The sequence below is a fragment of the Rana temporaria genome, chromosome 1 (genome assembly GCF_905171775.1).
Source record: "Rana temporaria chromosome 1, aRanTem1.1, whole genome shotgun sequence".
Classification (NCBI taxonomy): domain Eukaryota; kingdom Metazoa; phylum Chordata; class Amphibia; order Anura; family Ranidae; genus Rana; species Rana temporaria.
The window spans coordinates 51,465,703-51,478,333 of NC_053489.1; the positions used below are offsets into that span (position 1 = coordinate 51,465,703).

The window sequence follows — 12,631 nt, forward strand, 5'->3', positions numbered from 1 at the left end:
AGATAATGCTCTGCTAACTTCTGTCATCTAACCATATGCAAGCAAAAATTATTACATTTTTTAACATTTTCGTGACTGGGTATTGAGTGAGTGAGTGAGTGAAATACTTATATAGCGCAACACATGCGAACTGAATCGCCACTGGGCACTTAGGGCCAGATTCTCGTAGACTGGCGTATCTTTGCGGCGGCGTAACGTATCTGATTTACATTACACCGCCGCAACTTACACGGGCAAGTGCTGTATTCTCAAAGCACTTGCTCCGTAAGTTGCGGCGGCGTAGCGTTAGTCGGCCGGCGTAAGCCCGCCTAATTCAAATGTGGAAGGGGGGCGTGTTTTATGTTAATCTACTGTTACCCGACGTGATTGACGGCATGCGTCGTCCGTGGAAATCTCCCAGTGTGCATTGCTCCTAATACGCCGCAAGGACGTATTGGTTTTGACGTGGACATAAATGACGTCCAGCCCCATTCACGGACGAGTTACGCAAACAACGTAACTTTTTAAAATTTTGACGCGGGAACGACGGCCATACTTAACATTGGCTGCGCCTCATATAGCAGGGGCAACTATATGCCGGGAAAAGCCTAACGTAAACGTCGTAACTTTACTGCCTCGGCCGCGAGTACGTTCGGGAATTCGCGTATCTAGTCTATTTGCATACTCAACGCGGATTTCGACTGAAGCACCACCTAGCGGGCCAAAAAAAAATTGCACTTAAGATCCGACGGCGTAAGAGACTTACGCCTGACGGATCTAATGGATATCTATGCGTAACTGATTCTAAGAATCAGTCGCATAGATACGACGGCTCAACGCAGAGATACGACGGCGTATCTGGAGATACGCCGTCGTATCTCGGTTGAGAATCTGGGCCTTAGTATCCATTCCCGAAGTAAACTTTTTTGCCCTCAGAAGAGGTATTCTTTGCAAAGTAAAACTTCATCACATTCACTAAGCTCGGAGGTAAGTTCCCTTGCAAAGCGAACAGCCTATTTGCTTTTAGTATATCAACGGCATTGGTGGTAAGAAAAGCTGGATAGAAGCAGAATTACTGAGAGGGGCTTAATACTCTATGGGTTTGAGGTGCAGGATCTCCATTAGGGTGATCTTACAATTGGGTACCCTAAAAACTATATAAATCCAGTGTGCAATAAACTGAAATTTTAAGATAAGCCGGACCTGCATTTGTACAGATGGAGATTCATTTAGCAGAAATATTGTTCTAAGTGAATAGTTTTGGCAGAAGCTCTGAAAAAACGTGAAGTATGTGGAAGACATTAAAGAAGATGCCTGTGTCCATACCTTGATTTCCCTTGGTGCACATTTTCCCATCCTCCTCCAGGGAGTAGCCTTCGTGACAGTCACACCTATAACTTCCTGGGGTATTGATACAGATGTGAGAGCACACCGTCTCATTCTTCAGAGTGCATTCATCAATATCTAAAAACAGACAAAAGAGATGGTGATGGAAACATTATTAGCCAATAACATAGACATGAGTCAATATGAGAGTAAAGAGAATATTCCCTCTCTTCTATAGGATTCCTGTATAAACAGCTGTACTATTGATATAGGAAGAGCAAGTGTAGCACCCTCTAGTGTGCTAAATGTAGATCGGTTTGTTGTTAGTGTAGGTAAACATTCGTTTAGCTCAAGGCTAAGCCTGAGCTATGAATCTGGGTCAGGGTTTAGTAACTCAGGGCTGGGTGACTCATCCTAGCAGCTTCTCTGCTGCCTGCCCCTGTATTCTGGGACATTGTAAAATGTTCTAGACATAGGGGGTAGAGGTTAGAAGGAGCTGCTTGGCATAATTATGAGGGCCTCAGCCAATCCCCAGTAAAGGGTTGTCAGGGGGCAGGCCACCTTATAAATAGACATAAGTCATGCCATGAGGGGCAGGCGGGTGGAAGATGGAGATGGGGTGCTAAGGAGGCTGTCTGTGGACCATGAGGGTGCCCCCAGTTTGGGAGGGTGAGGGGTGTGACCTCGGGCCTGGGGCTTGGCTCACCCTTCCTGGAGGCATAAGAGCAAGGAGAGGGGACAGCGGGAGCAGGTCAGCTGGGAGATCTCCTAAGAGTCAAGAGGGTGGGCTGGTGAGTGTCAGTCTGGAAGACTGTGGAGAGAAGTTAGCCTGGAGGGCTAGTGAAGGGGGCGGCTGCAGCCAGGTGGGTTGGCAGCATCTGAGGAGGTAGTGCAGGGATTAATAGCCACAGGAGTGATGCAAGCAGGACACTGAAATTTTGCTACACACCTAAGGGGTCTTGGGTTCCTGCCTGTAATGGACTATTGCTTTCAGCTGACTGAGTGATTGTCAAGTATTCACAGTGTTCCAGCCAGGTTCTGCAAGCAGGTGTGTGCGGAAGCAAGAAGGGGAGCTGTATATAGAGACTATATATAGGAAGAATTGGCCCTGGAGTTGTTGTGGAAGTCAAATGGGCATTCCATAACCTCCCATCCCTATCTAAGTTATTTCCCTCAATAAATAACAAAAACAAAGCCACAGACTGTTCTCTGATTCTGAAGTGGCTGTGAAGATTCCGTGTGCCTGGCTGTGCAGGATGGGGGATGCCAGGTTACTTGCAGCTCATTAGAGGGTGTGCTGCACAGGGTTGAACTAATGACTAAGCCAATGTATTCTGGAGAATTGCACGCTCAATGACTGTAGAAGGAAACTGCGCCTGACCAGGATTAGGCCTATAACATCATTTCTGAAAGGAATTTCCACTGTAATTTGAATAAGAACCCCTGTTTCCTAAATATGTTAAAAGGTCAATATCTTGTTCTATCAAAAGGTTATTATATATATTATATATTATAGAAGGATTTCTTGGCTAGTTCTCAATCATGCTAACCATTGCAGACTGTAATGCCGTACACACGATCGGCATTCCCGGCGGTAAAAAGTCCACCGGGAATCCCAGGGGAAAACCGAGAACCTGCTCGGTCACTTTCCCGGTGTACTCACCAGACGTTTTCCTGTCGGGAAAACTGCGGTGAGAGCTTTGGCCGGGAATCCCGGCCGTGTGTATGCTCCACCGCAGTTCTTCTCAACCAGGGCTCCCACAATGTTAAATTTGTTAAAATTGCCACATCTAGTAAGAACTACTTTTTCCCTCCACACTGTCATATTTATTACATTTCTTCGATGTGTGTCTGGGAATGGCACAAGTAAGACTGCTGAATGAGCAGTAACAGACATCATTTATGGAATAAGCCACCATAGGCATATATTGTTTTCAGACAAAATCTATTGACAGACTTAAATTGTGATATGGGGGGACAGTAGTTTAAAAAAGCAAGAACTGCTGAGCATGTATGAGTAAACACCCTGTGGTACATACTATATGGAACGCTATGGTAAAAAGAAGCTATTGTAAAAAAAGATAGTATTGTAAAGAGGAGGAAGAAGGTCTGTTCTATCCAATTTAGGGCCGAAACAACTAATCGATTAATCGACAACTAATCGATTATGAAAATAATCGATTACAATTTTCATAATCGATTAATCAGCCAGTAACATAATGGTGTTAAAAAGACTAAAATTAGCCCTTTATAGTACAAAAAAGCAAATCGCTACTGTAAATATTACTTTCACTGTCCCACAGTAAAAAAATGAACCCCTTACAGTAGTGATTATTTGCTCTTTTTGTACTTATTTTTGTTTTTTTAACCCCATTATGTTACTAAACATCTCAGGCCTGGGTCACACCTCTGTTTTTTGGTGCTTTTTGCAGAAACACACTACAGTTCATTTACATGTTTTCCTATGGGACACGTTCACATCCATGATTTTTTTTCAGCTACTGCGTATTTGGAAAGGGCAAGGACTTTTTAATGCAAAACGGTGCTATTTTGTTATTTTTGGTTCAATATACTTCAATGAAGAAGCTGCAGAAAAGCATGTAATGTGTTTTTACGGCAATTTGTGTTTTGTAATCTGCCCAACAACAAATTGGCCCAAAAAAATTTAAAAATTCTATTTTTTTTTAAAGGCTATTATCCGATTAATCGAAACAACAATCGGCCAACTAATCAATTATGAAAATAATCGTTAGTTGCAGCCCTAATCCAATTTGGGTAGTTGGAAGTCCTCCACTTACTATCACTTACTGTTACTATTATTATCTACTGCATCACCAGAGGTGGGAGCTAAAAACCGGCATAGACAACTTTCAAATTGCTTTAGCATGTTTCTAAGCAGGTAAGGCCAGCATGCAAGCAGGGCTTACTGTAAAAGAGCCAGTTGGCTGTGTCTGCTCTCAGGTCAAAATTTCCCAGTCCTCGCCTAGTGAAGCAAAACTTTGCAAGCCAGAGGACTTTGGAAATGTTATAGACTGTAAACCACACACTGCATCCCAACCAGAAACAAAGCTAAGGTAAGTAGATAAAATGTCTTTAAAAAATCCACTGTACATTAGAATCAACAGCAAATCGTTTTATTGGATTTCCCCGAACACAATTTTTGGTTTTAGTTAACCCGACTCTCATCACCAACAGTCTTTTTTCATCAAATGCCCATTGCTGGCCCCCTGACGACACATTCAAGAGGACTTTAGGGGAGTTAAGAAGATTCTCATCTCTTGGATGGCAGGATGAATATTCCATGAGAACTGATGAGGCAGTCAAAATTTTACTCTATACCTACAAGTGCTGCTGATGAAAATGTCTCCTCCGAGATCCCTCAACAGTCCTCGCCTGAACCGAATAATTGGACTATTCATCAGACCACAAAGCAGTCACTGGACAATACATGCATGAAGATTGGGGTAGATGCTGCACTGAGTTACTCAGGCTTGGAAATGATTTTTAATCTTATGGACGTATTGGGTTTCAGATTTTTCCTTATAGATGTGATGTTGCTATTTTACGAGAGTTTCAGCAGTGGTGATTGACTCGTGGCTGCTGCCAAACACAGCACATCATACATCCATTTTTATATAAGACATCAATAACAGCCTCTTAGTGTACACCAGAGAGCACTTTACACCGATAGAGTGTAGTACTTAACCCATGTTTTCCCACTGTTATTTCTGAATGTCTTCCCATTTATTGTTATTTATTTGGCTTGACTGTTTGCAGAAGTACATGGGTAAAAGAGGTGACTATGAGAACGAATTCACGGTCAAATCAAAAGGAGGAGTAAACCAAACTTAAAGTGAATGGGCAAGGTCTGAGGCCTAGGCTGTAGGTACTTTTCCCAGGATTGGAGCTGATCCTGGAAAAAAGCACCAGGGAGGAACTTCAGCTGCTGGAGGTGCCCGAAAAGCTTGAATTTGACTTAAATCTTTTTTTTTCCAAAATCACACCCCTTCTCTCCATGACTGGGCTTGTGAGATAGAATCCCTTTTCTATCCAGAACAGATGGCCTTCTGACAAATGGACAACACTAAAACCTATAAGATTACATGCACAACGTTTTACACTATAGTATATTGGTTATAGCTTGTACTTATACTATTGGTTTGGAACGATCGAAGAGGCACTGAACTTCCTCCACTTTTCTACTTTCCCCTTCTTTCCAATGCCCCCTTTCCCCATCCACTTATCATACCCCCCCCCCTTCTTGCTCATCTCTTTATTGTTGCTACAACTCAATTGTTTAAAATTATACTCAGCATCCTACATAGTGACTGTTTATTCTAATACTACCTTTCATTCTGTATACTGGTTTCCATATTGAAATTGGTATCATAATACCCTTCCTTTTTTACCCAAATATCTTACGATTATTGGGGGTTATTGATTAGTGAGTTCAGGTTTCTATAGTTGTTATTTTTCATCTGACTGCACCTTATGATATCCTTCTCTTGTCTTGAAAAGACAACACGTGTCTTCTGTTACCTAATCCTTTTTTTGTACTAGATATGTTCTATTATTTTTGTAACTCTCTTTTTTGCAACCAAAAAAGAACAATAAAATAGATTAAACTAAAAATCACAGGGTGCCAATCTGGCTTAATGGTCCCTTTACCTGTTATGACTATAAGTAGAATTCTGGAGTCCTGTGACCCTATCCCTCTTCCTCAGGAGTTTATCAGAGTTTAATAAAACGTATCTTTTTGGCAAAAAGGTGATTGACGCCCATCTGTCCACAACCCTAATATAAGTCAAGGACTTAACCCTAAGGTGAAGTGTCAGTCTACCTGATTTCTGGGGGTCTCCCAAGAGTAGTGGGGGTGCTATATACTCATTTGGGTGCCTTTCCAATTTAGTTTTCCTTGGCATTGGCCCTGACTTCTCAGAGGTAGGTCCTCGTTAGCTACTATTACAATGTCCACAAGGAGCATTTCAATGGTCATTATGAGTTGAGTGATATGTATGAGAAAGATTAGTGATACATAAGTATAAGGAGAATAAATGAAAAAGATAAAGTGTAAGAAGTATTTATGAGAAAGCTGAGTGAAAAATATGCATGAGGAGATTGAGTCACACCTACAGTATGTATAAGGAGAATACATGCAAACAAAAAAAATAAGAAGTGTGAGATTGAGTATTATCAGAAAGCTAAGTATGAAGTATGGTGAGTGAGAAGTATGTATGAGAAAAATAATTTTGAAGTTTTTATGAGCTGAGTGAGATGTACAAGGTGTACAAGTGATACTCATGTATGAGGAGATTCAATGAGAAAGATGTGTACAAAGTATTTATGAGAAAGCTATAAGCTGTATAAGGAAGATGAGGATACAGATGTATGAAGAGGATAAATAAGATGGGTAAGAAATATTTTTTGCGAAAGATCAGTACCTATGATGTCAGGACCTGGATCACCTGCTGGTGGCAATGTGCTTCCCAGAGTGGAAGTTTGTAGTTCCAGTGTTCACCAGCAGGTGTCTCCAAGCAGCCAGCAGATCCCAGTAATCAGCTCCACTTGGTGGCGGCTGCTGGAAAGGTATTTAGTCCCTCTTCTGATGTTACCCCTCTGTTATGTGTTTTGCTTGCTGCCAGATACTGCTAGCTGTTATCTTGTCCCTGCTCTTTGATTGTGCTCTCTGCCTAGTACATTTACTCCGAACCCTGCTACCTTGTTCCTTCTTCCCCCTGTTCCTTATCACAGTTTTAATTCCCCCTTCCTATATGTTCCCAGCACCTCGCTTCCATGTTTTCCCCATTTGTATATATTGTTCAGTAACTTGAAAAAGTATTCATGCCCCTTAAAATGTTCCACATTTTGTCATGTTACGATCAAAAACGTAAATGTATTTTATTGGGATATGTTTATGTGATAGACCAACACAAAGTGGCACACAATTGTGCGGTGGAAGGAAAATGATAAATGGTTTTCAATTTTGTTTTTAAATAAATATGTGAAAAGTGTGGCGTGCATTTGTATTCAGCCCCCCTGAGTCAATACTTTGTAGAACCCCCTTTCACTGCAATTACAGTTGCAAGTCTTTTTGGGGATGTCTCTACCAGCTTTGTACATCTAGAGAGTGAAATATTTGCCCATTCTTCTTTCCTAAATAGCTCAAGCTCCGTCAGATTGGATGGGGAGCGTCTGTGAACAGCAATTTTCAAGTCTTGCCACAGATTTACAATTGGATTTAGGTCTGGACTTTGACTGGGCCATTCTAACACATGAATTTGCTATTCCATTGTAGCTCTGGCTGTTTGTTTAGGGTCGAAGTCCTGTTGGAAGGTGAACGTTTCCATTTCCGGATGATGGATTGAACAGTGCACCGTGAGATGTTCAAAGCTTGGGATAGTTTTTTATAACCTAACCCTGCTTTAAACTAATCCACAACTTTATCCCTGACCTGTCCGGTGTGTTCCTTTGCCTTCATGATGCTGTTTGTTCACTAACGTTCTCTAACAAATCTCTGAGGGCTTCACAGAACAGCTGTATATATATATATATATATATATATATATATATATTTATACTGAGATTAGATTACACACAGGTGGACTCTATTTACTAATTAGGTGACTTCTAAAGGCAATTGGTTCTACTAGATTTTAGTTAGGGTTATCAGAATAAAGGGAGCTGAATACAAATGCACGCCACACTTTTCAGATATTTATTTGTAAAAAATGTTGAAACCATTTATAATTTTCCGGCCACTACACAATTATGTGCCACTTTGTGTTGGTCTATCACATAAAATCCCAATAAAATACATTTAAGTTTTTGGTTGTAACATGACAAAATGCGGAAAATTTCAAGGGGTATGAATACTTTTTCAAGGCACTGTATGATAAAAATTGGGGTATATTTTATAGATAGAGAAATGCTAAAAAGCCTTCCCGTGTCTATAGAGTGATAGCTTCTGGGTCATGATTCTACAACTGATCAACGTCAGTCTGTTTTATTCAGTTGTTTATCTGCCTCGCAATGACAGCTGCAATCTGCCATACATTTTAATCCTATATCTGTTTCCAGTAGTAAACACCTCATTTAAAGCCCAATGTTCTCTGGACGTCAACTGATACAGTACATTCTACGTGAGGGTTTTTAGATCCCGCAGGTAATGAAAAATTGCATCACATTTATATTTTTTGTTTCTTGAGTGTCTGAGATCGTGAGACTAAATAAAGAATATTTCAGAAATGACTTTTGAAAAACAGTTCCGTAGTTTACCATGTGAAAAAAAATTCAGAGTTAACCATCTGGTTCAGGCAGTGTCCAACATCAATGAAAAGCAGAACACGCAAGTGTCCGCAAGATTTATACTGTGACATTAGAAGCAGTTCATAAAATAGACAAAGGCTGAGCGGGCGCCAATATTTTGTTTTTAATATTCAATGAATCTCTAATCTCTATGCCAGTGTGTCTGACTGTAATGAGCAAAGATGAACAAGTAATGGAATCGGACAGGAAAATTGCTTTAGAGCTAGAAGATAAATGCAAAAATTAATATTATCTAAAGAGCAAAAGTTCTAGAGTAGAAGGAAGCAGATTATTAGATGATGACCATGTGACTAGTGGAGGGAAATTCAACTCACCTACAGACTAGCTAATGCTGGAAATTTTCAACATGGGCAAATGGACATGAACAGATGGAAATACTAATACTCCCATATAGTACTAGGCTACTAAAATGAAAGGATTTCCATATTCTACATTTCTAAAATAAGACCCGCGCTATAGTCGAATGATGGCTACAGCGCGGATCTCAAAATCCAACTAGACGTCAATTGACGTCCGCCCCTTTGGGCGTTCCCCGCGCGCACTCTGTGTTGGCCGTGTCCCTTGGACACAGCCAATTACAGATCGCCGCAAATGGCCAATCAGAGTGGCCATTTGTGATGCGATCCGTGCGGCCAATGAGAGATGATCTCATATGTAAACATATGAGATCATCTCTCATTGCCGTTTTACACAGAGACAGCGGTGCTGTCTCTGGAGAGGAGACCGATCTGTGTCTCTTGTACATAGGGACACAGATCGGTCACCCCCCCCCCCCAGTCACCCCCCCCCCTTCACCTACAGTTAGAACACTATATAGGGAACATATTTAACCCCTTCCTCACCCCCTAGTGTTAACCCCTTCAATGCCAGTCACATTTATACAGTAATTAGTGCATATTTATAGCACTGATCGCAGTATAAATGTAAATGGCGCCAAAAATGTGTCAAAAGTGTCCGATTTGTCCGCCATAACGTCGCAGTCCCAATAAAAATCGCAGATCACCGCCATTTCTAGTAAAAAAAAAAAATAATAAAAATAATAATTCTGTCCCCTATTTTGTAGGCGCTATAACTTTTGCGCTTATTACAATTTTTTTTTTTTTTTACCAAAAATATGTAGAAGAATACTTATCGGCCTAAAATGAGAAAAAAAATCTTTTTTTTTTTTTAAATTGGCATATTTATTATAGCAACAAGTAAAAAATATTGTATTTCTTTTCAAAATTGTCGCTCTTTTTTGTTTATAGCGCAAAAAATAAAAACCGCACAGGCGATCAAATACCACCAAAAGAAAGCTCTACTTGTGGGGAAAAAAGGACGTCAATTTTGTTTGGGAGCCACGTCGCACGACCGCGCAATTGTCAGTTAAAGCGACGCAGTGCCGGAAGCTGAAATTTCACCTGGGCAGGAGGGGGGTATATGTGCCCAGTAAGCAAGTGGTTAAAACAAACTTGTTCATGACTTCTGTAACTATTACAACAGAGACACTGAATTCTGATTGCAGTTGCTTTCTGAACATCTTCTGAACAACGCCTGCTGCTTGTTTATAGAAGAAAGCTGTCAAGTATCTGATACCATGTTACAGTACTCACAGGATCCCTCCTGGGTCTCCAGCATTTCCTAGAATCTCCAGTGCTCACAGGATCCACCCTGGGTCTTCAGTATTTCTTAGGATCTCCAGTACTCACAAGATCCCTCCTAGGTCTCCAGTATTTCCTAGGATCTCCAGTACTCACAAGATCCCTCCTGGGTCTCCAGTATTTCCTAGAAACTCCAGTGCTCACAGGATCCACCCTGGGTCTCCAGTATTTCCTAGAATCTCCAGTGCTCACAGGATCCCTCCTGGGTCTCCAGTATTTCCCAGGATCTCCAGTGCTCACAAGATCCCTCCTGGGTCTCCATTATTGCCTAGAATATCCAGTACTCACAGGATCCACCCTGGGTCCCCAGTATTTCTTAGGATCTCCAGTACTCTCAAGATCCCTCCTGGGTCTCCCTCCAGTATTTCCTAGGATCTCCAGTACTCACAGGATCCCTCCTGGGTCTCCAGTATTTCCTAGGATCTCCAGTACTCACAGGATCCCTCCTGGGTCTCCAGTATTTCCTAGGATCTCCAGTACTCACATAATCCCTCCTGGGTCTCCAGTAATTCATAGGCTCTCCAGTACCCACGGGATCCCTGCTGGGTCTTCCAGGATTCCCATAGTCTCTAGGACCTCCAGTACTCACAGGATCCTTGCCAGGTCTTCCAGGATTCCTAGGACCTCCACTACCTCTAGGACTTCTACACTACTCCGAAATGAAGCTGGGCGTGTCCTTGACCAGAATAATATGTAAAATGGTTGTAAAGGCAAACATTTTTTTTACCTCATTCTCTTACAACAGCAATTAAAAATGATCGACCCCCAACCCTCTTCAGTTCTTCTATTCCCCCCTCGTGTTCCCACAAGCTTGGCTGAGAGCAGCGGGAGTCATTGGCTGCACACCAGGAAGAGGAGAAGCCAAAAGCGTTGGCGGAGGACCCCAGATGAAGAGGTTTTAGGACTGTTGTGTGCAATACAATGGTAACATGTTTGTTATTTTAATTAAAAAAAGTATCCCTTACAACTACTTTAAGCAGCAGCCTTGGAAGTGGCTGGTGCTGCGTATTTTCACCAGCTACCTAAGAAGCTAAAGTTCTATAATATTTACCTGCCATTTGCTTGCTTGTTGCTGTCCTGCATTGACTTGGCTACTTTCTTGCTTGCTGCCTGCCAAGACCCCTGCCTGGACTTGACCATTGTATCGCTTGTCATCCGCCAAATCCCCTGAATGGACCTTACTACTTTCTGACTTGCCATTTGCCAAGACCCCTGCCAGGATCAGACCGATCTCTTACTTGCTCCCCCTAGAACTCTACTCAGATCTGACTATTCTGCTTCCCTGATGCTTTCTACACAATCTCTGCATTGTAGCCTTCCCATTACAGCCTCCCAATGATGGGGGTTTGGATCCTGGGGGCTGTGACCTGGTGCTAGTTTGCAGTAAAGTAAACCAGTGACCACTAGGGTCTCAGGCCACTCATATCCTGCAGGGTGCTCTGGTAAATACCAACTGTCATTTAGTCCCCACATCTCAGATGAGCCCATTTTGTCTGCCAGGAGACAAGATAAAATGCCAGGAGAAGCAAGGGAAAGGCCTGTGATTTAGCTGTGAATGGAGGCACTGAAATACTCCACAGTGCTCCACTGAATTGGTCCACAGAGCCTGTAGCTACAGAGGTCAGTGAGGGTGTGTTTTAAACCTGATTTACTGATTTTTTTAAAACACGTACAGATCCACTTGAAAGCAAACTTGCACTTTGGCAACTTTGGCAATGCTTCCCTCCCCAGCAGCATATACATACCTTACCTTCACTCCTTCACCAGAACCCAAAAAATAGCTGGTAATTCCGTCTCCATGTGACAGCACTGGTGCTTTTAAATGGGCACAGGAAACTTTCTCTGAGCAAAGTGACTTGAAACTTTCACAAAGCTGTTTTTCTTTGTTGCCGGCAGCTGAAGGGAGTGAAGGGAGTGAAGGAAAGATGAGTATGTGCTGCAGGGGAAGATGGCATTAACCACTTCAGCCCTGGAAGGTTTTACCCCCTTAATGACCAGGCGATTTTTTTGCGATACTGCACTGTGTTACTTTAACTGACAATTGCGCGGTCATACGACACTGTACCCAAATAAAATTGATGTCCTTTTTTTTACCCCACAAATAGAGCTTTTTTTTATGGTGTTTGGTCACCTATATTTTTTACTTTGTGCTATAATACATAATAATGTGCTATAATACATATACAAAAAAAAATGTAAAAAAAATTATTTCTTCATCAGTTTAGGCCAATATGTATTCTTCTACATATTTTTGGTAAAAATTATTCCAGTAAGCGTATATTGATTGGTTTGCGTAAAAGTTATCACGTTTACAAACTATGGAATAGATTTATGAACTTTTATTTATTTTTATTGTTTTT

The 12,631-nt window shown here is 41.6% G+C and overlaps 1 protein-coding gene across 2 annotated transcripts in view; it reads right to left on the reverse strand.

The window, feature by feature from the left end:
* The window catches only part of CCBE1 (collagen and calcium binding EGF domains 1), a 511,379-nt gene that overhangs the window by 29,948 nt on the left and 468,800 nt on the right, over window positions 1-12,631 (reverse strand). For both annotated transcript variants that reach the window (XM_040337897.1, XM_040337890.1), the window contains exon 6: window positions 1,306-1,443. In XM_040337897.1, the coding sequence (XP_040193831.1) occupies window positions 1,306-1,443 (138 nt within the window). The remainder of the gene's footprint in view (window positions 1-1,305; window positions 1,444-12,631) is intronic.